The sequence below is a fragment of the Lasiodiplodia theobromae genome (genome assembly GCF_012971845.1).
Source record: "Lasiodiplodia theobromae strain AM2As chromosome Unknown scaffold_35, whole genome shotgun sequence".
Classification (NCBI taxonomy): Eukaryota; Fungi; Ascomycota; class Dothideomycetes; order Botryosphaeriales; family Botryosphaeriaceae; genus Lasiodiplodia; species Lasiodiplodia theobromae.
In genome coordinates, this window is record NW_023336514.1 from 42,149 (window position 1) to 65,103 (window position 22,955).

The 22,955-nt window shown below is 49.0% G+C and overlaps 5 protein-coding genes across 5 annotated transcripts; 3 read left to right on the top strand and 2 right to left on the bottom strand.

Moving 5' to 3' along the window:
- Positions 1–319: 319 nt before the first annotated feature.
- On the bottom strand, positions 320–1,514 carry LTHEOB_9953 (alcohol dehydrogenase; the record flags this gene model as incomplete). The annotated part of the gene is made up of 3 exons (XM_035519597.1): positions 320–607; positions 678–927; positions 997–1,514. 3 exons carry the CDS (start codon positions 1,512–1,514, stop codon positions 320–322), a joined length of 1,056 nt encoding a protein of 351 aa, XP_035368265.1.
- Positions 1,515–2,462: 948 nt separating this feature from the next.
- LTHEOB_9954 (NAD(P)-binding protein) lies at positions 2,463–3,476 on the top strand (the record flags this gene model as incomplete). The annotated part of the gene is made up of 4 exons (XM_035519598.1): positions 2,463–2,764; positions 2,829–3,058; positions 3,124–3,225; positions 3,283–3,476. The coding sequence occupies 4 exons, from the start codon at positions 2,463–2,465 to the stop codon at positions 3,474–3,476; spliced, it is 828 nt and encodes a 275-aa protein (XP_035368266.1).
- Positions 3,477–4,431: 955 nt separating this feature from the next.
- On the top strand, positions 4,432–4,788 carry LTHEOB_9955 (Serine hydroxymethyltransferase; the record flags this gene model as incomplete). The annotated part of the gene is made up of 1 exon (XM_035519599.1): positions 4,432–4,788. The coding sequence occupies one exon, from the start codon at positions 4,432–4,434 to the stop codon at positions 4,786–4,788; it is 357 nt and encodes a 118-aa protein (XP_035368267.1).
- Positions 4,789–13,617: 8,829 nt separating this feature from the next.
- On the top strand, positions 13,618–14,675 carry LTHEOB_9956 (uncharacterized protein; the record flags this gene model as incomplete). Its single annotated transcript, XM_035519600.1, has 3 exons — positions 13,618–13,810; positions 14,012–14,608; positions 14,665–14,675. The coding sequence occupies 3 exons, from the start codon at positions 13,618–13,620 to the stop codon at positions 14,673–14,675; spliced, it is 801 nt and encodes a 266-aa protein (XP_035368268.1).
- A 6,364-nt stretch (positions 14,676–21,039) lies between these two features.
- Positions 21,040–22,752, bottom strand: LTHEOB_9957 (Mei5 protein; the record flags this gene model as incomplete). The annotated part of the gene is made up of 3 exons (XM_035519601.1): positions 21,040–21,858; positions 21,911–21,998; positions 22,049–22,752. The coding sequence occupies 3 exons, from the start codon at positions 22,750–22,752 to the stop codon at positions 21,040–21,042; spliced, it is 1,611 nt and encodes a 536-aa protein (XP_035368269.1).
- Between the last annotated feature and the right edge of the window lie 203 nt (positions 22,753–22,955).

Sequence of the window (22,955 nt, forward strand, 5' to 3'; positions counted from 1 at the left end):
GTTGAGATAGTCCAAGCACCCCCGGTCGCGCCCTCAAAGAGTGCTTCTGTAAGTAATTAAGATTAGAAGTCCATTGAATTCGGTTGTCGTCGCTCGCACACAAGTAGCTACTGCAGAGCCTGATACATGGATAGTAAAGTAACGAGACCAGTGCACTTGAAATCACAACAGAGTATCGGTGCGTGAAGAGTTGATCCGAACGTAAATGTACGAGATAACTGAGGACATATGCATCCGGATAAGAGCTTCAGCTCCCCAATTTTGTTGTAACGCTAAGTGAAACGATCTCGTCCTATAGGCGACTGAAGACAGCTGGTGACTAAGGCTGGGCGATCTTATAGACAAGCTTCTTCCCGCTGACCTTTCCATCCTTCAGTTCTCGCAGTCCCTCCAGAACACCCTCCAGCCCACCATCCCTGACATCCGGGGGATGCACCTGCAACTTACCCTCCTCCAACAGCTTCTCAGTCAGCTTCCAGAACTTCTTGCCGAACTCGTAGTCCTCAGCGCTAGCCAGGTAGTCTCCGGGTCCAAACGGCTTCCAGAAACCTTCGCCAAAGACGGTGTAGGCCATCGTGACATTCGCAACAACATCCTCACGTGGGAGCTAAAGGCCAGAAGAAAACAACACTCAGCGAGCCAGTTCCTAACACACGAATGTGGGGGGGCGCCCTTACCTCGGTGTATAAAAGCGCGGCGTACGAAGGCTTCCGCGCCGCCGTGTCCGTCGACAAAGCGTCGGCGCAGATCTGCGCCGAATTGCCCTCGGAGATGCAGTCGAAGGCGTAGTACAGCCGGTTCGCGGTGTGCTTGCGGATATCCGCGCCAACGGTGGGCGAGTTGTAGTCGAAGACGGCGTCGGCGCCGAGAGCCTTGAGCAGAGCGAAGTTGCGCGGCGAGCTCGTGGCGATGACCTCGAATCCGGACCTGTCGATGTTGCCTCCATGTCAGCGTCCAGGGCCACCGATACAGTGAAAGGCGTTGGCTCAGACTCACAACTTGGCAAACTGCACCGCCAGCGTCCCCGTCGCCGTACTCCCCCCATACACGAGCAGCTTCTCCCGCTCCCCCTTCCTCTCCCCTCCCGGCAGCGGCAGCCCAAGCGTCTGATACACCCCCTGCCCCACCGTCGTGATGCCCACCCCCAGCGTCGCCGCCTGCTCGAAGCTCACCCCCTCCGGGATCTTGAGCGCGATGCCCTCGTTCGCGACGAGGTACTCGGCGAAGGAGCCGTCCTCCTTGTTGCTGATGTTGCCGCCGTGCGTCCACCCGGCGACGCGGTCGCCCGGCTTGAAGGCGGAACCAGGGTTGACGGCGGTGACCACGCCGGCGTAGTCGCAGCCGGATGTGCAGCCGGCCGTGCCCGAGAAGGCCCAGATGTGCTTCCAGTCGGTGGGGTTGAGGGCGACGGCGATGGTTTTGACGAGGATGTGGTTGGGTCGGAGGGAGGGGATGGGAGCGGAGACGATGGCGGCGCTGCCGTCGTTGATCTTGAGGACTTTCATGGTGGACATTGTGGAGGGAGCTGAGAGGGGTGTATGTTAGTGAGGTGGAGGAATTGGCTGTGATTGATGGTTTATGGGAAATTGGGAGTGTGGATAGAGAGTTTTGTTTGCATTGAGACTCTTAAATGTTGTAGCGAGTTTGTCGAAGGGCTGTAAGAGAAAATGGGCTTGCAAATATTTGCGGGATAATGCTTGAAATACTAACAAGAAAACTTCACGAGTGTAAGCCTGGGCGTCTGTAGTAAATAGAGCAAGAGTTGGAAGACGGAGATCAAATGCTTGAGGGCTGAGGTGGTATCCTTCATCGAACTTCCTCAGAACGATTTAAATGATACTCTGGAGACATAGAAGGTAGTTTGGCTCACATGCATCTGATTGGATCACAATGTTCGATGCGCTCATAACCAGCTGACAAATGGATTCTGTGCGCTCATCCTTCGGCTTGGCACTGTCGTTGCTTACGAATCTTTTCGATTCGGCAAACCGCATGGAAAAACATTTATTAGGTAACGTTAAAGGCGTTAACGATCGGAGATAAAATAGAGAAGTAGGATCTATACCGATGGGATATCCATACCGCCGGGGCAACTCCACCTTCTGGATCCACAACGTCTATTCCAAGCGGCCATGTTGATAGCGCCTGTTGACCATACTTGCTTGTCTTCCATCTTGAAGGTAGAGAAATGTGACAAAATTAAGAATTCCGCAACTGAAAGCAGGACGCAGGCTGTGTGTGATGTTCAGTTTCCGTTTCGGCAAACCTTCTTTCAGCCCCCAACCTCCGTATGACAATGAGCTCATCTATGAGCTCAACACCCCCACAACCATGTTTTGAGCTTAGAAATCAAAACTTATTTCTAAGCAAAACCCTAAATTCCCCTCACGGCATCCCTCCCAGCCCCCAAGATAAGTACCGACTAACGAATCAACAGCAACCTCCTGCATCCCACCTCCACAATGGCGCCACCAGCATTACCCGGCACCCGCCTACTCAACAAAGTTGCTATAGTCACTGGCGCCTCCTCCGGCCTCGGCCGCGCCATTGCCCTGCGATATGCGGCTGAAGGTGCTAAAGTCGTTTGCGCAGACCTGACGCCCTTGGCCCGTCTGAAAGCTTCGGGGGAGACCGAGGTCGAGACGCATAAACTGATCCAGCAAAGTGGTGGTGAGGCTGAATTTGTGAAGGCAGATGTGGGGGATGCGGGGGAGATGGAAGCGTTGGTGGAGAAGACGGTGCGGTTGTTTGGAAGGGTCGATGTGTAAGAGAATTATTTTGTTTCTCTTGCGGATTCAAGGTTGGATTTACTGATCGTTGTTTTGCAGCATGGTGAACAACGCAGGTGTGGCGTATGAGGCTGTGACGCCCGCGGTGCTGCATCTTACCGAAGATCGAGTGTGGGATGATACGATGCGGGTCAATGCTCGGTCGGTATTTTTGGGGTGCAAGCATGCGATTGCACAGATGCTGAAGCAGGAGCCCCATGAGTCGGGGGATCGTGGGTGGATCATCAACATTTCTTCGGTCATGGGACTTGTTGCGGGGATACAAAATCGTAAGCCACTTCATAACACGAACAGCAAGGACCACAGAGGCCAGGCTAACCAAAACAAATGGCAGCATCTTACTGTGCTTCTAAGGGCGCAGTGACGAGCCTGACCAGGCAGGTTGCGTGCGATTATGGGGAACACCGCATTCATTGCAACGCCATATGTCCTGGCTGTAAGCGTTCCACTGGCAAGGTCACACATTCCTGGGAACATGCTGACAAGGTAACAGACACGCGAACTGCTATCTTTGAAGAGACGATTTCAAATTTGACTCCTCTAGATGTCTTGCAGAGGAGGCATCCTTTTGGTGGTCCAGGAGTGCCAGATGACATCGCAAAGATTGCGGTCATGTTTGCAAGCGATGATGCAAGCTGGATTACTGGAGTAAATCTCCCGGTGGATGGTGGATATACCGCTCGGTAACCATGGCACGGCATCCATAGACGGGTAGAGATATTGAAGTGGCATCGAATAAATGATGTTGACCGAGCTACCTAAAGCAAAATACAATTCAAACTTGTTGCATTGACGTAGCCTCCAATTTGTTCGAATCAGGATTCTATGTATGAAATAAGAGAAATTGAAACAGTGGTCCTTAAAACTGGGTGTATGAGCGCCGAATGCTAGTAATTGTCGTTTTTACCCGATATTTCCCAAAAAAAAACGACCAAAACAGCGCAGTATCTGATATAATGCAATAAGGTTAGTGAAAATTTCTGCTATCGGGAAATGTAGAACGAAGAAGAGATGAGACACAATTTTCAGGGAACTGTCTTAGCTGTATTTCAATTCAACTTAGCCGGCCATTGCAACAAAGATTTCATGACTCCCCACCACTGGAATAATTGACAGTGTTGGTCCGAAGAGAAACATGAACAAAATCACAATAGCAATTTTAACTCCAGTCCTGCCCCCCTGAGAAAGAGAGCACCACAGTTGGAGCTGCAAATAAGCCTATTCCCGTAGTAAACCGAGCCGAGCAATGCATTTTTAAATCAGGCGAAACACTTTATGAATTGCCAAGTCCCTCGCCTTTTCGAGCTGATTTAGGAAGGCATCTATTTCGATTTAGGCAGGCGCTAGTTTTAGCGTATCAGAAACGTGGATCCTAAGGTGATTCTCTTAGTCCTATGATATAATTACGAAGGACAAGGAATTGATGCGGAATGTTTCCTTGGGCATTGCGGCGGTCTCTCTTATATAAAGTGCGTTCTTCTCATTGACCATTTCAAACATTCTAAGCTACCTCGAGCTAACGATTCGTAAGTATACTCCTACACCTACAGCTTTAGAGAATGTTGAGTGTTCGTTATTTTCTTCAACGTGCAGAGTAACTGATGCCACGTATTATTCGATTTAGGTCCGACACGCCACCACAATGAAGACAACCTACGCGCTCACCTTCCTCCCCCTTCTTTTCAGCGAGGCCCTAGCTGGCTGCTCTCGGATTGCCAACGAGGAAGGAGACACTCTTACGGAGGTTACAGGGTGCACTTGGGACGCCGCCCTTAGCTGGTGCAACTTCCCGGGCTACGAGGCTGCCATCCAGCCCCGACAGCAAGGTGCTGTCATCGATATCAATGACACTCGGGATATCAGCTTCAAGCTGATGACCCAAACCGAAGTTGGCACCAGCGACACCTTCTACTTCCTCTGTACTGGGGGAACCGAGCAAGAGTTCGTCATATTTGACTCGCCTGCTCAAATGCTCTCTATCGCTAGGGTTGTTGCCTAGGCGTTACGACCCAGGGAGACGGGCCCACCCAAAGTGGCCAATGACATCTCCTCAAGAAGATGCGCCCCGCCACGGCCACTGGCCACCCATTGATCACACCAGCACCACAGTCTGGGCAGCCAAGTGGCCATCCATAGTACACTTGTTTGCAGTAGATAGGACCCTCGTGGTCAATTCCAATCATTGATTTGTACCTACCCTGTTTACCTTCCCTGCCTGGTTACGGGTGCTATCCTCTGCACGTAGTGTCTAGTGACATTTTGATCGTGGTAGCGAACCTCAGGACGCTGCGCATCAAGCCGACGTCTCTCGACTCCTTGTTTACTCGTGTCCCCTCCCCCAAGACCCAGCGTTACATGATGGCCGTTCGGTTAGAACGGGTCAACAGATCGTTCACATCTCAGTAGTCCCGGGAGTTGGAACGGTGTTGGGACTCTCTAAGAATAGAATACTTCACTCCGATGAGGTCCTAGGTAGTAGTAATCTGGCCGACGTGCGCCTTGCGAGTTTCATGTGAATCCACTCTCGGACTACTGTGCAAGAACCGAGCTATACGAGCGAGAGCGAGGAAGCACAATCGCCGATACCGCAGATTAGCCGCTATGTTGCGCTCGATTACTTCTAATTACAGTAAGTGCGTTAGGAACTTCTCGCAGCATGGGCCCTCGAACACGTCTGGAAGCAATGCTGCACTTCGGTGACCTCCGTGAGAATACGAGACAGCGGTTTATGGTACGAGAATCTCGCTCCGCCTTTGAGCAGGCCTGTAGGCCTCGCGCCTATGCAAAGAAAGTTGTGAACAATACGACTTTTACCGGCTCCACCATCTGGTCAGAAAATCACAACGTAATCATTTATAAGCAGATGACTCAGAATGGAGCGTTTAAAGTTATTCGTTACTGACGAGGTGCGTCTAGCCAAGCAAGAACTGCGGGGTCTGCTCCTAGCATCATGCGACTCCACACTTACCTCGCCAAGCCAAAAAGAAAACGCACACTGCTATCAATCAAGAACGAACATATTTGTAGCCGCGATTCAGCAAATCTTTCGACAATTACCCAGCCCACTGCAGAATCAGGAATGCCAAACCAAGCGCCATTGCCCGATTCGAACACTTTCCATCCCAATTCAGTTACAGCCCATCCGCCATACGGCGCTGCAATTGCAAAAAGGCAATCGACCAAGTCCCAACAATTCACCGAGATCACCTGCTAAGGCGGGCGATTCAATTTTTGAAATCGACCATACGACTGTCCGGGCGGACTAGAATTGGTGGGACGGTATAGCCGCCGCATGATCACTAAACAGTGTTGGGCTGAGAAACGAGGCAAGGCGGCAATGGACGAAAGGTGTGGCAATGTACTAACGGCTTTTAGGTTTCCACAGAGGACGTCGTAGAGCAATCCGATCTAATACTATACATGACAGGGTATCATTGAGCCTTTTGATTAAGACTTCATGCATTTATCGAACTAGTTAATAGAACTTAAGATCATCATTGGAATGAAAAGTGAATTCAACCTGCGGTCTGCCTGTACCAAGCGAGAGATAAACGTACAGAGTGCCTTAAGTCCCACTAAAGACGGCTAGGACCAACGAATACAAGGTACGTTCAGCATTCATGTGATCATCCTGACATTTTCTTCCCTTCTTTCAGGGTCGTGAGTGAGTCCTGGATAACGTTGTCCGATGCTGTGATGCCTGTCGTAGAATCCGGGTGCCATTTGACCGGACTACCACGCTCTGATATTTGATGCAGGGCTTCCTTTCTCAGAATCGGTATGATCGAGTTCAGCATGTCGCGTTGGTGAATTCGCGCCTTTTCCTTGTCTTTGAGATCTAGATCCGGTGGCCGCCAGTTCAAGTAGATCTTCTGGTGGGATGCAGGTTCAACAAAACATCCCGGGTGGTTTCGTATGTAGAGCAGACAACAGTAGCAGGCGGGTTTGCTGCAGCCGATATACCGGTCTGAGTCGACAAAAGGCAATCGCTTGGTGTAAAAATGCTCAAGGAGATTAATCTCGCAATGGACGCGTGGTAAGAAGTTTGGATCTTCGTAGAACGACATGAAACGAGAATATAGTCCGAATTTCTCAGACATGTGAGCGAGCATCAACTGATAGCGAGCAACATCATCCTTTGCGTTGGATGGAAGCATGCGAACGACAATGCTATCGAAATTCGTCTTAGCATCTGTCGGCGGCGGGTGCCGTGAAGGTGGTGGCGTTTCCACACAGCGGATTTCGTAGCCCTCAAAAAGGTAAGGGAGTCTTCTGGCCGCAGCAACCAAGTATGTCGTAGCATGAAAGTGGAAGCCTAACCGTCCTATGTAGTGTTTCGCCTGCTCGAACGGATTTGATCGTAGATTTTTGTCGTTGCAGTAGATGTGCTTCTGGCTCCAAACGTCAAGCTTTCTCATCTGAGGTGCTTTGCGTGCTTCGTAGCACGACTGACAAAGCAGGGACGGGTCCGCAGGATCGAACTTGAAAAGTTTCAGCCAGGCAAAGAGTTCTTGGTCTTATTTTGTTAGTGCATCACTAAGGACCAACTAGGCTTTGAACATACCGTTGTCGAGACCTTGCCTAGATAGCAAGGTGAAACATCTTTGCATGCACCGAGCCAGGCAAGACCAGTACTTCTTAACCCGGCTTCGGGCAAAGAGAACGAAGTCCCTGGATAGTAATCGAGCCTCTTCGGATGCATCTTTTTCTGGGGCTTGAGCCACATCCCGTAGCTTCCTCAAAGTTCTGTCTAGGAAGCTTGTCACCTTCTGACTAGGATTCTTGTTTGCGCTCGTCCAAAAGACCGGGCCTTGCGGCGTTGCCTCTAACGCGATCGATGTGACCGTCTCACCACCCTTTTCGTAATCGCAGGTGTACGCTAAGCAGTCAAGAAAAGTCCTACGTAGCTGGCAATTCGAGAGATCGGCCGGCTTCCCATGTGCTAACCGAGAGATGCGCTCGCCTCTTGTTTGGCCCAGGATGCGGAGAAGGACAAGTGGCTCGTAAAAGCGACTTAGAAGGCGTTGTTGCGGGTCCTTTCGAGGTTCACCAGGGGTCTGCGCTCCTGGTGAGCAGCACTCACATGCGTTGGTAGATCTCGACTTCTTGCGTTGTGGCATGGCGAGGAGATCAACATGTAAGTTTCGGGTCTTGACAGGTGTTAACAATGGCCGAGGAATCATGATATGCTCGTATTATACGAAGCGGTCTTGGGATCGCGATCAACGATGCAATTGTCGCATCCGTCTTATCTCTGTGCCCTCAGATGCACTGTCAAACCTGTTTGGCAATCCGAGCTGTCACATGCGAAGGCATAGTACTAAATCCGTGAGAATCCGATTCAACATGCACTCGGAGTAAGACGTTGCTTCGTTGAGAGCCATTGGTCTTCCGACGCAGTAGATCGGTCAAGCTAAACTATATTTTTCGGTTTACCTTTTTCATCAAAACCATAAGGTGGCTCGTTGTTCCGCGAGTGATCCGGGAAAAGGCAAAGTATTTGGTCCACTACCCCGCACTTCCGCCTTCCGTAAGCTACTAGACTCTAGGTGTAATAAGCTAAAACAAATCGAACGATACTGAGTATAAGCGTATGTAAGACTAGAAACTATATTGGCAGACAAATGCGAACTTCCGTTACTCCGGTACAACAAGTAACGTTATAACCTCTATGGATGGAAAGAGTTCTCGTATTTGCATAGGATAGAGATAAAAGAAACCTTTGAAAAGGTTGCATTGAGATAGACCCCTTTCAGCTAATAGCAGATGAGAAGGGGAAAATGATTAGCCATCCTTAAATCCTGAGATGGACGAACTGCATCTCATGAGTGTCCGTCCCGGCTCGTGCGAAGTATAACAACATCAGCTGATGTTCATCAGAAACACTACTAAAACTGCGCAATATTTAGTAGAATGCGGTGCTGTTAGCGAAAAACCCCCTTAGAGATAATTCACAGCAAGGGAAATTTACGTAGGGACATCTAGATTATGTGGATAGCTGTGTAGTGAAAAATAAACGAGGAACGGAAGTTTGCGAGAGACTTTCAACTTACCCGGCCATCGCGACGAAGACGTCATGGCTCTTTGTCACTGTGAAAGTTCCTAACAATGCCCCAAATAAAAGCATGAATGAAACCACAACAGCGATCTTGACTTCAATTCTGTCACTCGAGAACGAGAGCGCCACGATTGGGGCTACAAAGAGGCCAAAAACCGAGAAGACGATGATGAAGTTGGCGAGTCGACCAACGTGCTCTGGTAAGAATATTTGAATACTAGAATCTTAAGGGCGCTTGATAGGACCGGAAAAGGTGCGACGAATGAAGGGAAAGGGGAGAGCTACGAGTAGATCCTCGATGAGTCCTCTGAACCAGTCCTAAACCAGCCCTGATCATTCGGATCAAAGAGCTCAATCATATCTGGATAGCGTGTTGCCATACACCACGGGTGATTGGGAAGCAGGTGTGGCCAAAATTCCGTTGATGTCCTACGCTACCGATCATTGGGCGGACCATGCAAAATTTGGAGAACAATATTATGAGACTTTCAGGAAGACCAAAATTTTCTCCAAAGACAAGTCTATTCTCAAGATTTGGATTTTGCTCTACTTTGAAATGGGAGTTCACGCGACGGAACAAACAATGTAGGCATGCTGTGTCTTGCTCGCAACCCACTGGGGCCGTGAAGCAACAGCTCTATGGCTTGTCAGAGAAAGCTCTGTAGTTCGAACAGAGCTTATGCCTCAAGATGTGAACCATTCACGGATGAAAAGGCCTGGTCTACTTGTCTACTCCCACAGCGACTTGCAAGTCAGCATGGGTGAGGCAAATCCTAACGACCTCATCGTATATGAAGCTACTGACAAATGCTCACTTACAACTCCCCTCTAAATGGCTTCAGCATTAGACTTCAATAACATTGTTCGAGCTCTTCTTTCTCGAGGAGTCGATGTCAATGGGATCGGGGGACCGTACGGAACAGCCCTCAGTGCCGCCTGCTGTCACGAGCGGAATGAAACCCTGACGGTACTACTTGATCACTACGACAAGAGTGGGAGCGATTATACCCAACACATCAAAAAGGCCCTGGATGTACTTCTCAGAAAAAAGTATTTCAAAACTCAGCCTGCTCCCAATCATCCAATCTTCTACAACCTTGTCCATACCTGTGTCGGTTTAGAGATTCCTGGTTCCTCTCTGGACAGCTGCCTCCGAGGTGCTATACGTTTCGAGGATACGAAGTTGCCAAGGGAGCTATTAGAAAAAGGAGCTCTCGTTAACGAGGATGCACGGAAACTGGAAGAGCTATTCGGGAAAGACGAGGACTTCGTTCTGAATGCTGTTCAGCTGATCACGAAGGTCAAAGCCGGAACCTTGGTACCTGAAGCAGTCTGTCGACTGCTTCGAGGAGACTGCAGATTCAGCTTACTGCTTCATGAAGGCACTGAAAGATCATTTTATGGGGTTCTTATTTGTTTCGCGTCAGACGGGGTCAGGCATCCAGGAGTCGATTGTCATGGTAGAACTCCGTTAATACTAGCAGCGATGTGGGGAGACAGACAAGCCATGGAAATTCTCCTTAACATCTCACCACAGTCCCCTATCCGCGACCTCCAGGAGGGCAATGCAGCGTACTCTACCTTCATTAATATCCCGGAGTCTCTAGAGTTCAAAACAGCCCTACACCTGGCCGCTGAGAAGGGGTTCACTGAAATATTACAAATATTGCTGTCAAGAGGAGCAGATGTGAGAGCCATGGCTGAGTCTGGAGCTACAACGATTCACCACGCAGCGGAGAACGACCATTTGGAGGGTTTCACCCTCCTCATCTAATATGGCTCGGACTTAGACGTTTACGACTATCGTGGTTGAACACCAGTAGACTGTGCCCTTATGCCTCGCAGTGGAGAGGTCGCAGAGGCGGTAGTTGATTGGTTTCTTGGGAGTCAGGGTTAGTTAATTAGCGCGGTTGATTATCGCGGCGTCGCCGATAATACTAAGAGGTAGTACGAGACCGTGTATCGTATTCGGTAACGTCCGCTCAGACTAGCTATATTTCAAGTTTATTAGAACAAAATCTAGAAAGCTTTTAGCCTGTAGTTTAACAGGTATGTTCGAGCGTAACTATTATGCTGTACTATATAGGAGTCAATAATGGGACTCGAGCGTGCAGTACGTAGGAAAATACGGCGAGACATGCGTGAGATCTTCCCAATGACGCGAATTAATTCTAAATGGTTGCGGCGAGCTAATACTACATATTGCTTATTCTGTACCGTCTCTAGTAAGCCATTCGAGAAATTGAAAGGTATTCCCGTCAAGTTTCTCCAGAATTCTAAAGGCTCAATGTCGAGGTTTCCTAGATAATCGATCCGCGTCTTGCAAAGGCAGAATTGCTCTCCCCTGTCTTCACCGGAAGTCCTTTTTTACCAACTGTCACCTACTTGAAGACCTACAGCCTTCGCATGCATCAATTTACGCCTTTTTTTACTGTCTAGGCTCCTCTTTTGAAACCGCTTCTGCAATGGAAAATCGCATCCGTGCGAAGCATGCAAAGAAGGGGATAAATGAGCAAGTCCAACCGAAAGCTACGCCACTCGATATCTTCTTTCAAATTTACGAGAAAGGGAATGGTTTCAATTATAATCGAACGAGTACCTCATCAGCCGCATTTGGTGCTTTCCGCGCGTACATGCGCTGGAGTGATGACAACTCCACTTATCAGTATGCGAAGTCGGGATACCGCTCAGCGCTACGCGATGAGCTGGAAGTCTGATTCAGTAGTGAGGATGACCTTGGCAGCTGGCATGCTCTATACAGACCTGTGGGGATTGAACCGCTGCCGCGGGACTATGGCGGGTGGTAGACGGCGCTGCGTGGGAAGCAAGTCAATCGCGTAGATTTGGTTGAACGAGATTGAGCTGGCAGGAGTGAAGAGGAGATTGTGCGAGTGTTTCGGGCTGTGAGCGAGTTAAAGAAATACACAAGAAGAACAGGAGATATTTTTCGCTGGTAGATGTGGATAGTTTAGGGGCTGACTGCGATGGACAAGTGGTAATCAGGCACTTGTAAAGAAAAACATAGCAATAATAAGAGATCAAGCTAGACTTTCGTACTATAAATAGTGTTGAGGGTGTTATGTCAGCGTCGATAGGACTGCTAGTAGCGAAGCTCGTTGAGGGCACTTTAAACCAAGAAGTCCAAACAGCGGCAGTGATGTTAGAATGTACAAAAGGGATAGCGCAACAAGTCACCCAGCCACAATGGGTGCTTAAGGCCTGCTAAGTGACGTAGCCGCTATCGGGCGGTGGTGAAGATGCCAGAGAGGAAAGCGAGCGTGAAGACCAATTCATCATTCGTCTCTCCTTGTGCAAGAGAGAAGTTTGACAAAACGGACCCAGCAGTGAGCGGACGCCGGAAACTCGTAGGTATTCGCGCCGACTGCTGACGGCGAGTTAATAGTATTCCGAAGACTACGGAGACTTGAGCGCTAGAGAACCGGTGTCGTAGGCGTGCAAATATCTCAAGGGCCAGGCTCCATGGCAGGGTCGGGACTGGTAGCAAGGGATTAAGGAATCAGTTGCCTAAGATATCTACAGGCTGCTGAAGGACAGAAATTTAGCTAATGAGGGTCGCGCTTGTAAGATGCAGGTAGCGGCTCATCAAGGTGGCAAAACGGGTTGCATTGGCTGATCAGATCATTCTGTAGGCTGTGAGCCCACACCCCACCCCTTACGGAGCGAATATCTTTAGGATTACTAGGTACGATTTATTGACACGCGCTGCTACTCATCAGGAATAGAAAAGAACGATCCTCGCATAACGGTGGATTTACCGCATGGATGTTTTGGAGCACAAGAGCCTGCTTTCTAGGCACCCGAATGTAGCGTCGCTTTAATAAGTCAAGTAATGCTAGAAGCTCTTGCACCTTCGCTGGGATAAGCCAGCTCCGGTCCTCCACACCTAAAATTACTCACAGTTATGTCCCAGTCTTGGTATGCAACGCATATACTGTAACACATTGTGATCTCTGTCGCCCATCGAGCACGTTTGAGACAGACGCGAGGATAGCGGGACATGCTTATGTTAGCTGGAGACACTTAAATAATGCGCTACGCCGAATGCTGCTAAGCGTCGACCACCTGAACGAGGAATTCCTCGTTCAGGTGGTCGACGCTAAGCTGTTCCGGCAAATAGCTCAAAAATGTACTATAGTCCTACCAAGCCCAACTCTAGATTAAGGGAGCAAGACTCGGGCTGATAAGGAAAACCAGGGGTGGTCAAAATGAAATGTGGTAAACAATGGCTGGTGAAGAATGACTCACTGTCCGATGGCAGAAACCATGTCATAGTAGATAAAATATGCCTTTAATCATCAAACCGCCAGCATTTACTTTTTACCGCCATTCTGTACTGATATTAGGCCCTTCAACATTACACCAGCATAACATCACCAACGACTAAGCGCTCATAGACAACGGCGAATACGCATTTTTTTTTTCCGGAGGATAGAAGCAAACCAGGGTTTCACTTAGATAAAAGAGGTTACATGGCTTTTTTAAGAGCATTTATATCGCAATCAACCCTTACTTATAATGTAAGAACGTAGAGAACATTCTTAACACAGCAGCTGTAAGGCTTAAGTAGTAGATCGTAAGATGGTCGTACGATAGTATGCATAGCATCGTGTTATAATATGCAGTTAATGTATCAAGGGGTTAAGGAAGTGGAGCCGTCACTACTCAATAGTATTTATAAAAGGCGCTTTGAGATCATTCAAAATCCATCACAGCACTCATTGACCAAATCATCTGATTCAAATTGCCACAATGTTGACGAAATTGACGATCCGCCTTCGCGAGTTTTTCTATCCTGTGGGAAATACCCCAGCTGTTAACCTGCTCCGCGATGTGCCTGAGCCCAGGTCTAAGCCTGAGCAGCAATGCGAGTTGAAGCTCCTGCTTCTTGCCTGTGGAGACCCACGCAGCATTCTATTCTCACTCTACTCGACCAACTTGAAAGGTAAGCTCTAAAAAAGCTATCTTGATGTGTACTAAATGATCTAGCACCCACCGTAATCCATATCACTTGCTGCGACCAGGAGCCCGCAACTTTTGGTAAAACTCCCTCTTTCGTCATTGGAAGTCTTCAATAACAAAGCCGTAGCTCGAAATATACTTCTTTTCTCTATTTTGATGGACCGATACTACATCAATCAGCCAGCACCAAGTCGCAATGAGTTCTCCCGCGTCGTTTGGAACATGTTCTACCACATGTTTATCCCCGAAGAAGATCTCTTTTTCATCCAGCATCAAGCCCAAAAGCTTTCAGACCTCGCTACTTGCATGGATACTTGGTCGTCTTCGGTCTACGGCGCGTGGGCACGATTCATGGACGAGGATACCCGTGTCCGAGTTCGCGACATATGGCTTCAGTATGCCAACACCGCATCATTCACGAAGCAGCAGAAGCGAAACTTTGAGAAACGAGGACGCAACGCAATCTCAAAGATCTATGACACCAGGGTTCGGGATCACGGACTTGTCATAAGCGGGATACGGTCGGCGGGCCCTCATGCAACCCGGTCAGCCAGCGCAATGTCAACGGCGTTCAGAAAATACTGGGCGACTGGAGTAGTCGGCGGAAACAAAGAGGATGTCGAAGGCTTGGAGCCTGGTGGAAGAGGGCGCATGAATCCGCTGTTTGCGATATCGTCTGCGTCGAATGGGGATTTCGCCGTCCACTACGGAACCGATCCTCTCCAAGGGTTCCATTTGGCACAGGCCTTCGACATCCCCGACGGTTTGGATGAGATTGAGCGTATGGTTTCCATTGCAAAATCTCAATTTCAAGAATGGTGCAACGCTTTCGTTCAGGGACTGGCTGATTCGTGTGTGGTTTTGCACCTTTATTGCGGAGACGCCATCCGATTCTGCTACGGACTCCAGGAACGTAACCCGCAAATCTCACAACCACCAGCCATTTCAACCGTATATAAAGACCTCTGGACCGCCACCCCTCTTCAACTTCCCTCAGATGAGACGGAGTTCTTCGACGTCATCGACACTTCCAATCTCCTCGACCACGTAGGCATTTGGAATGTCCTGCCAGCAGCCGTCCCTCTCCTCCGTCGTAGTCCGTGCTCGGTCATATACACTGAGAGCCTACTAAGAGCTTCAAGAAACCCGGAAACTTCCCTGGAACAGATGCTGTGTTCGGATGTCAAGACAATGTCGCTTCTTCTAGCGATTTCCCCAGTCCCATATCTAACCGGAGTCACCGTCGACAGCCACATCTCAGAGTATTTTATATTCGGCTCCAGACAGTTTCGCTTACGAGTTCCTTGGAGAATACCAGTCTTAGGAGACCAGTTCTTCAACTCGGTGGACCTTTCCAAACCCTCCGGCTATATTCAAATACCTCAACCAGCCCTTGAGCCACTGGAATTGGCCTGTATCCTTTTCCAGATGTATTTGAGGATTTTTGAGTACGAAGACTGGAGCAGAACCTTTTCCAGCTTAGATCCTCTGTCGATGATGCGACAACTTACATTGCCTATCGCAGCGGATCTGCGCTACTACACCCGCATCAACCTACCACTGCTCATATCCATGATCAAGCGCAATGTCCAAACAGATTGGGATATTTGTATGGCGATCTTCTTGGACATGGTAGAGTCTGACGCCACACTCATGATTGGTCCAAACTGCTTGCAAGAACTACGCCTCCACATGCACACTTTTGGGCTTTCGCAGGACTTGGCAATCCAGTGCCCTCCTAGGTATCTCTCTCTGCCACCATTCGAGATCTTTGGACCTGATTGCTTTGACACGGGTCTCTTGAAAGAGGCGGACATTCCTTCCGTGATCTTCGTGGCACTCGTCGTTCCCAGATCGAAGCTGCGGGTCTTCACCAACGAAAGCCCCGATACAGTAGGTACCCCAGGGCTGCACATCTCCATCACGCACGGCACTATATACCAAAACTCGTTCCATTCTATTCAGTGCTTCTTTGGACGGATAGTCAAAGGGTGTGAAAGTGGTATCTGCACAGTCGATGAAGATAGTTCTGGGTGGAGGGGAAAGTCAGATCTTATTGTTGTTTGCCAAGTTCCACTCTTCACTCTACTCCTGGGCCCAAGAAGCAGTCTGCGTGTTAGCCTGGCGGTGGATACTTCCCCATCAACTGTCCAGTTTACAATGAAGCTTGGGCTAGAAAACATCGTCTTCGAAACCGGAGTCAAGGACAGCAATCGGTTGCACTTTTTAAAAAAGCCACCACAATCTCAGGTCAACGGGGAGTGCAACCCAGCTTCATGTGGTCAGAGATCCCCAGTAAAGCGATCCACGCCTGCAAGAGTTTCCTTGGACGAATCGGCACAAGCAGAGAGAATCAGCGTCCGGGCTGACTTCGAACGGGATACGGAAGCGTCTAAATCTCTCCAGAGTGGAGCGGCTGTAGTTGTTGTGTCCGAATCTCCCTGTACGGTGACCATCAACATTTCTGGATGTCAGCCCAAAGTTCTGATATACCCTTATCCTATCGACGGCCGATCCTTGAGGACCAGAATCGCTAGGGTAAGCTTGTGGATCGAGGTCTCGGCGCTATTGACACAACCCTTGGATCCAAACGGCTATGCATCAAACCCATGTCCCGTCGTCCGCGACCGTCGAGGAGAACTCTTTTCGTGGGCGCTTCCGCGAATAAACTTGGAGAAGGCGCCTGTTATTCATATCTCGCACCAGCCTGACTGGGTGAAAGAAACCATGAACACGACATTCAGCACGAGGGAACATGTTCGACGAGCCACGGTAGGCAGTCACGATACCGAGCAAGCTCCTTCGGCCCTTAAAGAGTCCTTATTTCGAATCTTCACCACATTCGTCGATGTTCAATGTGAGGGCGCAAATGACGAAGGGCATGGAGTTGTTATCCTTCTCAGCCGAGGAGCGGATATTCGAGACTGCGATACTGCTATAATCGCTTCCGCTATCCGGCACGATGCTGAGTCAGGATCGCTCGTCCTCGACGCGTACTTTGTACCGGTATACCACACGCCAGAATCCCTCCCTTACGATTGCGAGCGCTCCACAGAAGTGCATATTTTGAGAATCTCACGCGACGAGGAGATCCTTTGGAAGCGATTCCTGCCTGCGACAGCCGAGAGATGTCGAGATTGGCAGCACCGTCACGACTGCCAGTACAGCAAGGATGAAGGCGTTCCAGTGTCTCTATCACACGGGGAGAGTCCACTGTGCTCCTGTGGCGAAGGGAAGATGCTAGATCGGTTTCCTGATGCAGCTTCGTACAGCTGCGTACGCGACCGTGCTACGCGTATCGCCATCCCGGCCCTGTTCCCTGTCCCTTACATTGAGGAAGTTGCTATGCGGAGCTCAGCATTCGATACAATTATATGTGCGTTTGAAAGAGTATTCCTGGTGGATAACGGTCTTACGTGTTCAAACGATGCTTGCGCCAACTGTGGAGCGGAAAGATCAGGGTTGAAGGCATGTCAGCGATGCAGAAAGGTTCAATATTGCAACCATACCTGCCAAAAGATGCATTGGAAGCGCCACAAAAAAGTCTGCAGTGTGAGTAGAGGTAGATAAAGGTGTAGTAGTGCATATTTCTTTTAGGACGCTCTTTGCATCTGTAGGTTCGGTAATTCGATTGAGCTTAAGACTGAAACTTTTGGTAATAAAACCATTTTCTTGTGCACAAGACATTCTCAGATGTGAGCTTTTCGGAAATAATACATGTTTACCTCTGAGTGATCTCCGAGCGTCTCTTTACTTTTCCGCATTTCATTTCTCCTGAGCTATCTTGCACTGAATAAACTTGCGCTCCTTGGATTTCTGAGTCGCTGCGACTGAAACCCTTCTGGGAAGGATTACAGGGCATTACGCCGCGCGGTAGAGTCTACAGCATTTCATGAATAAGATTATAGTTGCTCTTTGTACACCTTCCGCGGCTTGATTGACCTGTTGTGTTGAGATGCATTTCTCGCTTGATTAGTCCAAACGATTAATAATTGAAAATATCTCTTGATTTATTTTTTTCATGTCTATTTGATCTCGAGTCCGACTTTTTCCAAAGGAAATGGCTAAGCCAATAAAGAAAAATAACAATAAATAGCGAAGGTGATTGAGCTCAGCTCCAATTAGTGGCTCTTCGGGACCCTGCACATGCAAACAGCCAACAGCTCTTGTGAGCCCATTGGTAGCCTCTCAAAATCGCTAATTTCCGCAAACTCTATAGGAAACAACGTCGCAGATTCCAGCTTCCCGTCTGCGAGTGCCGTGAGAGCTGGCTCAACAGCTTTGCTGAACTTGGTGAGAACCGTTCCCTGCTGTTGATGCAGTAGCTCCGCAAACTGTTCAAACACGGCGTTCGGGATTGATATCAGCCTACGTATGTTAGCTAATTTCATCGTAACAGATCAACTCCGATACTGACCTGCAATCAGTGATCGTAAAGTCCGAGTACGATGGGCCGCTTGGGAGCAACGCAAGAACCCCGAACCCATATCGTTTAGTCAGTATCTGTAACTTCTTTGCAAGTCTCCGCATCTGCTTCAGTCTCTCGCGGACCTTTCTGAACTCTGTTGTCCCCATCATTAAATCCGGCGCGACCTTTTCCAGCAACCTGTCTGTAAGCGCAGCCTCTTGCATCATAGCAGGGTTTCCCGCCTGGGGTATATGGCTCATTCCAAAATTGGACGGCGTTTCCACGATCATTCCATTGTCCTGACGCAGGTTTTCGAGCTCTGTCTCGAACAGTTTGACCACGTGATAACGCCTCACCAGTACAGACAGAGCTTCCTGGTCGTCATGTAGACAGATTTTTCTAAATCTTTCCACGGGAAGCAGGTTTGGTCCGATGGTGTAGACAGAGGTATTTGGTTTAGTCCTGGCAACTCGAAGGCTTTCTTTAAACTGGACAAGAGATTGGCAACTGCCAATTCCCAGGTAGAGTAGATGCAGCTGTCCCAAATATGAGGAGTTAGCGCTCAATTCGGCAATTTGCGGGTGGTCCAGAAGAGCCTCTAGATCGCCGCGCCTTGAGCCTGGAAAGCCGTTCAATTTTTCCAACTCCTCATCCATAAGCCTCTGGTGCAAAGAGCTATTAGGCTGTCTTCCACGCCGCGCCCGCGAGTGATTCTCATTTCCAGTCTGTGTGGTTCTGTGTGGGATCTCAGATGTGTCTAATGGCCTGGGGTGAGAATGAGCCGTCCCTCCATTGCCGATTTGGTTTCTCTGCTCCAACTGTGCGCCCACCGCATGAAGCGCAGGCGGTCCACAGTCGTCCGAACTGTTTACGCTTGTACATTGGCCAACGCGTGAAACGTGTGTATTCCGTGCACGGGCTTCTATGATGTTAGTGATATTCCAATCCTCTGGGAGATATGACATACGCTCAGCTCCAACTAGGCTAGAAGTATCGAGTTCGGGTTCCACATCATGGGAAGGAAGCAAAAATGGATACGAACACGCAAGTGAGCCGTGTTGACTTTCATTGGAGGAACTGGTCGTCGAAGCGTTCAATAGATCCGGATTTCGATTTGGCGTGGTTGAGTCCGATATTTCGCCAGGCATGCTGCCATCATCCATCTCTAGTGCCGTAAAATTCCTCTCCTCGATTGTTGGCATCATGTCCATGAACGCATCGTTTATTCGACACAAGATGCGGAAGATCTGCGCGCAAGCATTCGAAGCACCCTCGTTAACTCTGCCGAGATCAAGCCAGATTGCACCAAAAATAGCAGTTAAAGCATTGGATAGAACCGTGGGAGAGAGCCTGTCGTGCTGCTGTCGAATGCTCCGTTTTACGAAACTGTCAATACCTAGCTTCGCGCAGGCTCTTGCCTGTCCTCTCTTGGTTCGGTACCAGCGGTCACACCTATTCACATCTTCTACCTTTTCCTAAGAAACTTGCCAGTCAAGGAGCGCAGAGTGAGACTTACTTTGAGTACCGTTCTCCACGACTACGGTATACAGTGTATGCACCATCTCTATCACACATGCCCCCAAGCTAGCCAGACCCCTGTTCCCGTCGAAAGATGGAGTTTGGTTGTCGCGTCTGTGGGCTGCCCTGAGAGCGGAATCAAGCAGCCCAATATCCACAAATTCGTAGCCAATCTTTGCTTGCAAATGTTCAGCCGCCATGACACTGAGGATTGACGATTTGATAGTCTAAAACTTAGGATGTTAATTGCATCTTGATCTTGTCTTAAACTACGTCCTGGCCTTACGCCGCAACATGGACATCATCCTCTTTACCTTCAGGTGCAGTGGCATGAATGGAAACACAGCACAGTTGCCACATGGTACAATGTTATTAGCTCCTTGCCTTCATCCTGAAATCCGGGCAGTACATTTACGGTTGCAAGAGACTCCCTTGTAGCAGTGATGCGAGAGAGTCATGCGTGTGACGAGAGGAATTAACTGCAGAGCACGGCCGAAATGTACGGCGCTTGGGCGCCGATCATGCCAACCATCGTCTGTATTTCGCTAACGCGAGCGCTAGCCCGAAATGAGACATTGCGAATTAAACAAGACAGAACCACCCATTAAGAGATTAGCGTACGACAGCCCTAATCGAGCCCTACCCCACTCATCTTTCTTATCTTTCCCCGCGCGATAAATCCCTCTTGTCTTCCCTTCCAGCTGTTTTTCCTTGCGTCCACCCTTACAGCTTATAACCTACCTTACGCGTAAGCGTACATAGTTCTGCTACTCGTGTCGGCCTAGTAGAGATAACCAAACACTCAAACAAGATGTAACACGCATTTTCCAGACTTCTACATCGATGTTATAAACTGCTAGGCCTCTCGCGCCAGTTTCCGCTAACCATGGTATCGGGACCGACTGCGCACTGACTATATAAAACGCGTTGCTTGCATGTATATTAAGTGAGGGGAAATTGACAATCGGGTGATTAATATTGTGCGCACATTGCTCTGTCCTTGCTTTGTAGACTGTGGACAGGTCTCGGATTTAACATTCGTCAAGCTCAGTGTCTCACTCCTATCTCTGAACGGGATCAAATTCTGAAATTCTCTGCTGAAAGGCTATTCATTCTCATGATGACAGGAACCAAAGAGAAATTAATGAAAAATTGAGATGAAAGAATAACACACAATTATCGTGCTTTAAATTCCCACGTGACTTCTTCCCTGCCAATCGCCTCCAACTCGACTGCAAAACAATTTTAGACACCCTCTTTCCTCATCCGTCTGATCTTCCTCCTTATCAGTGCTTTTGCGGTAAAAAATCACCAGCTCCCTTGGTTTCCATTTGATGTAGAGTATTTTGGGAATGGTCTTGGGAACTTTGTCGGCGAGTGCGTGATGGTAGAGACTTCCGAACCGGAGGGGTCGAGGGAAGCTTCTGTATTTCTTGAGTGGCCTTCTCTATCTGACTTTTAGTGATCACGATGCCGCGGGATAAGGGGTATGGGTCTTCATCTTCGACGATGCAGAAACGGGGAAAAATCATAAGCACCGCTTCATCGTCTTTTGGGCCAGCCTTTGGGGTGCGATTGCCGTTCGGCTGCTCGTGGCTGACGCCTTTGAGCGCTATCGTCTTCCAATCGAAATCTTCGAACTGAATGAGCTCAAAGCTTGGCTCAAGCCGTTCTCTAAGCCTTTGGATCGACATCCACACATCTCGTCCAGCGCAGATCAGCGGTCGGAGTTTCTCTTGGAACATGCTAATCTCCTCTAGCGGGAGGAGATTGCGGACGTAAGGCGCCATTTCCTGGAGTACCACTGACACCATTCTTTCGGACCTGGATTGCTGTTCTTCCGGAAACATGTTCAGTAACAACGATCGAGTGAATGACTCCCTTGATCTGTGCAGCGCCGCCTGCCGGAGAAGCATGTCGCGTAATCCGCTATCGGTCTCCAGGAGGAAGGTCGGGTGAAAGATGTGTTTGTCGATTAGCCTGGCAAGGATTGCAAGGATCACCGTAGTACGCATAGCTTTTGCTGCCGCAGAATTTGACGCTGGCAGAGGAATTTGGTGCTGGAAGTCGAGTGGTGTCCTGAGCATTGTCCAGGTATCTATTGCCTGAATTACGGAAGTCAGCCAGCGCGCATCCGATTCGCCTGATATCACGTACTTTTAGAGAATCTTTGGTAAGGTCCTTGCGAAAGTAACTCTCCACCAAACTGTGTACTGATTCCCACACAGCTTCAATGCTTGCCACCCTGCATGATTTTTAGCTCAAGATCTTCCCTAGACGTTGACGATGACTTACAACTTGTTATAGCATTCCTCGCTCAAAGTAACACCCAGTTCTTCTATTTCCATCAAGCTCTTATCCTTCGAACAGAGCTCTTGTTCAAGTCCCGAGACTCTAGCCTCTGCTTGTTCGAAGGATTTTTTCACGCCAGACAGTTCAGTCCGAACTTGAGTGAGCTCTTTGTTCAACCGGGAGTTCTCTGTCAGGGACTTGTTGGCCTCCCCTTCCAGATTTTTGATCTTCTTGTTTGCTTCGGACAATTTCTCCTTTTCTGCAACCCACATGTTCTTGATTTGCCGTCCTTTCTCCTTGAGCTCGCTCTCACTTGCCATAAGCCGGCTCACATCCTCCTCTTGAGCTTTGCTCAATTCCTGCAAACCACTAATCTTGCCATTCAGAGCTGATTTCTCATCCTTGAATCGGTCATACTCTCTCTCGTAAGCCCTGATTAAACGCCTACTTGCCTTCTCACTTTCCTCTTCAAGCTCCCGATTCTTCTCCTTGAGGATTTGGATCTCCCTATCTTTTGACAGCACTGACTGTTCAAGGCGAGGGATCTGGTCTATTAGCTCAGCTACATAGCGGTATTCTGGGTTCGATGCCAGAGTCTTGACCATTGCGGTGAACTTTCTCGCAAGCTCGATCGAGTCTGACACAGATTTGAGATCTGCTTTGCGACCGCCATTATCCGATGAGGGTAGTGGTGCAGGCCCTGCCATGGTTGAGATGACAGGTAAGGCTCTCGTACATGCAAGAAAAGGCTAGAAGAGTTCAGATCAAAAATGTGGAAGAGTAAATGACTTCGCCATTGTAGTTTTCTTCTATTCTAGCCTCGTAGCAAGTGGTTTAAATGCATCGAAGCTGCTTTGATTGCTGTAACAAGCCTGGAAAGTTTGATCAAACATTGCACTTCAAGTATTAC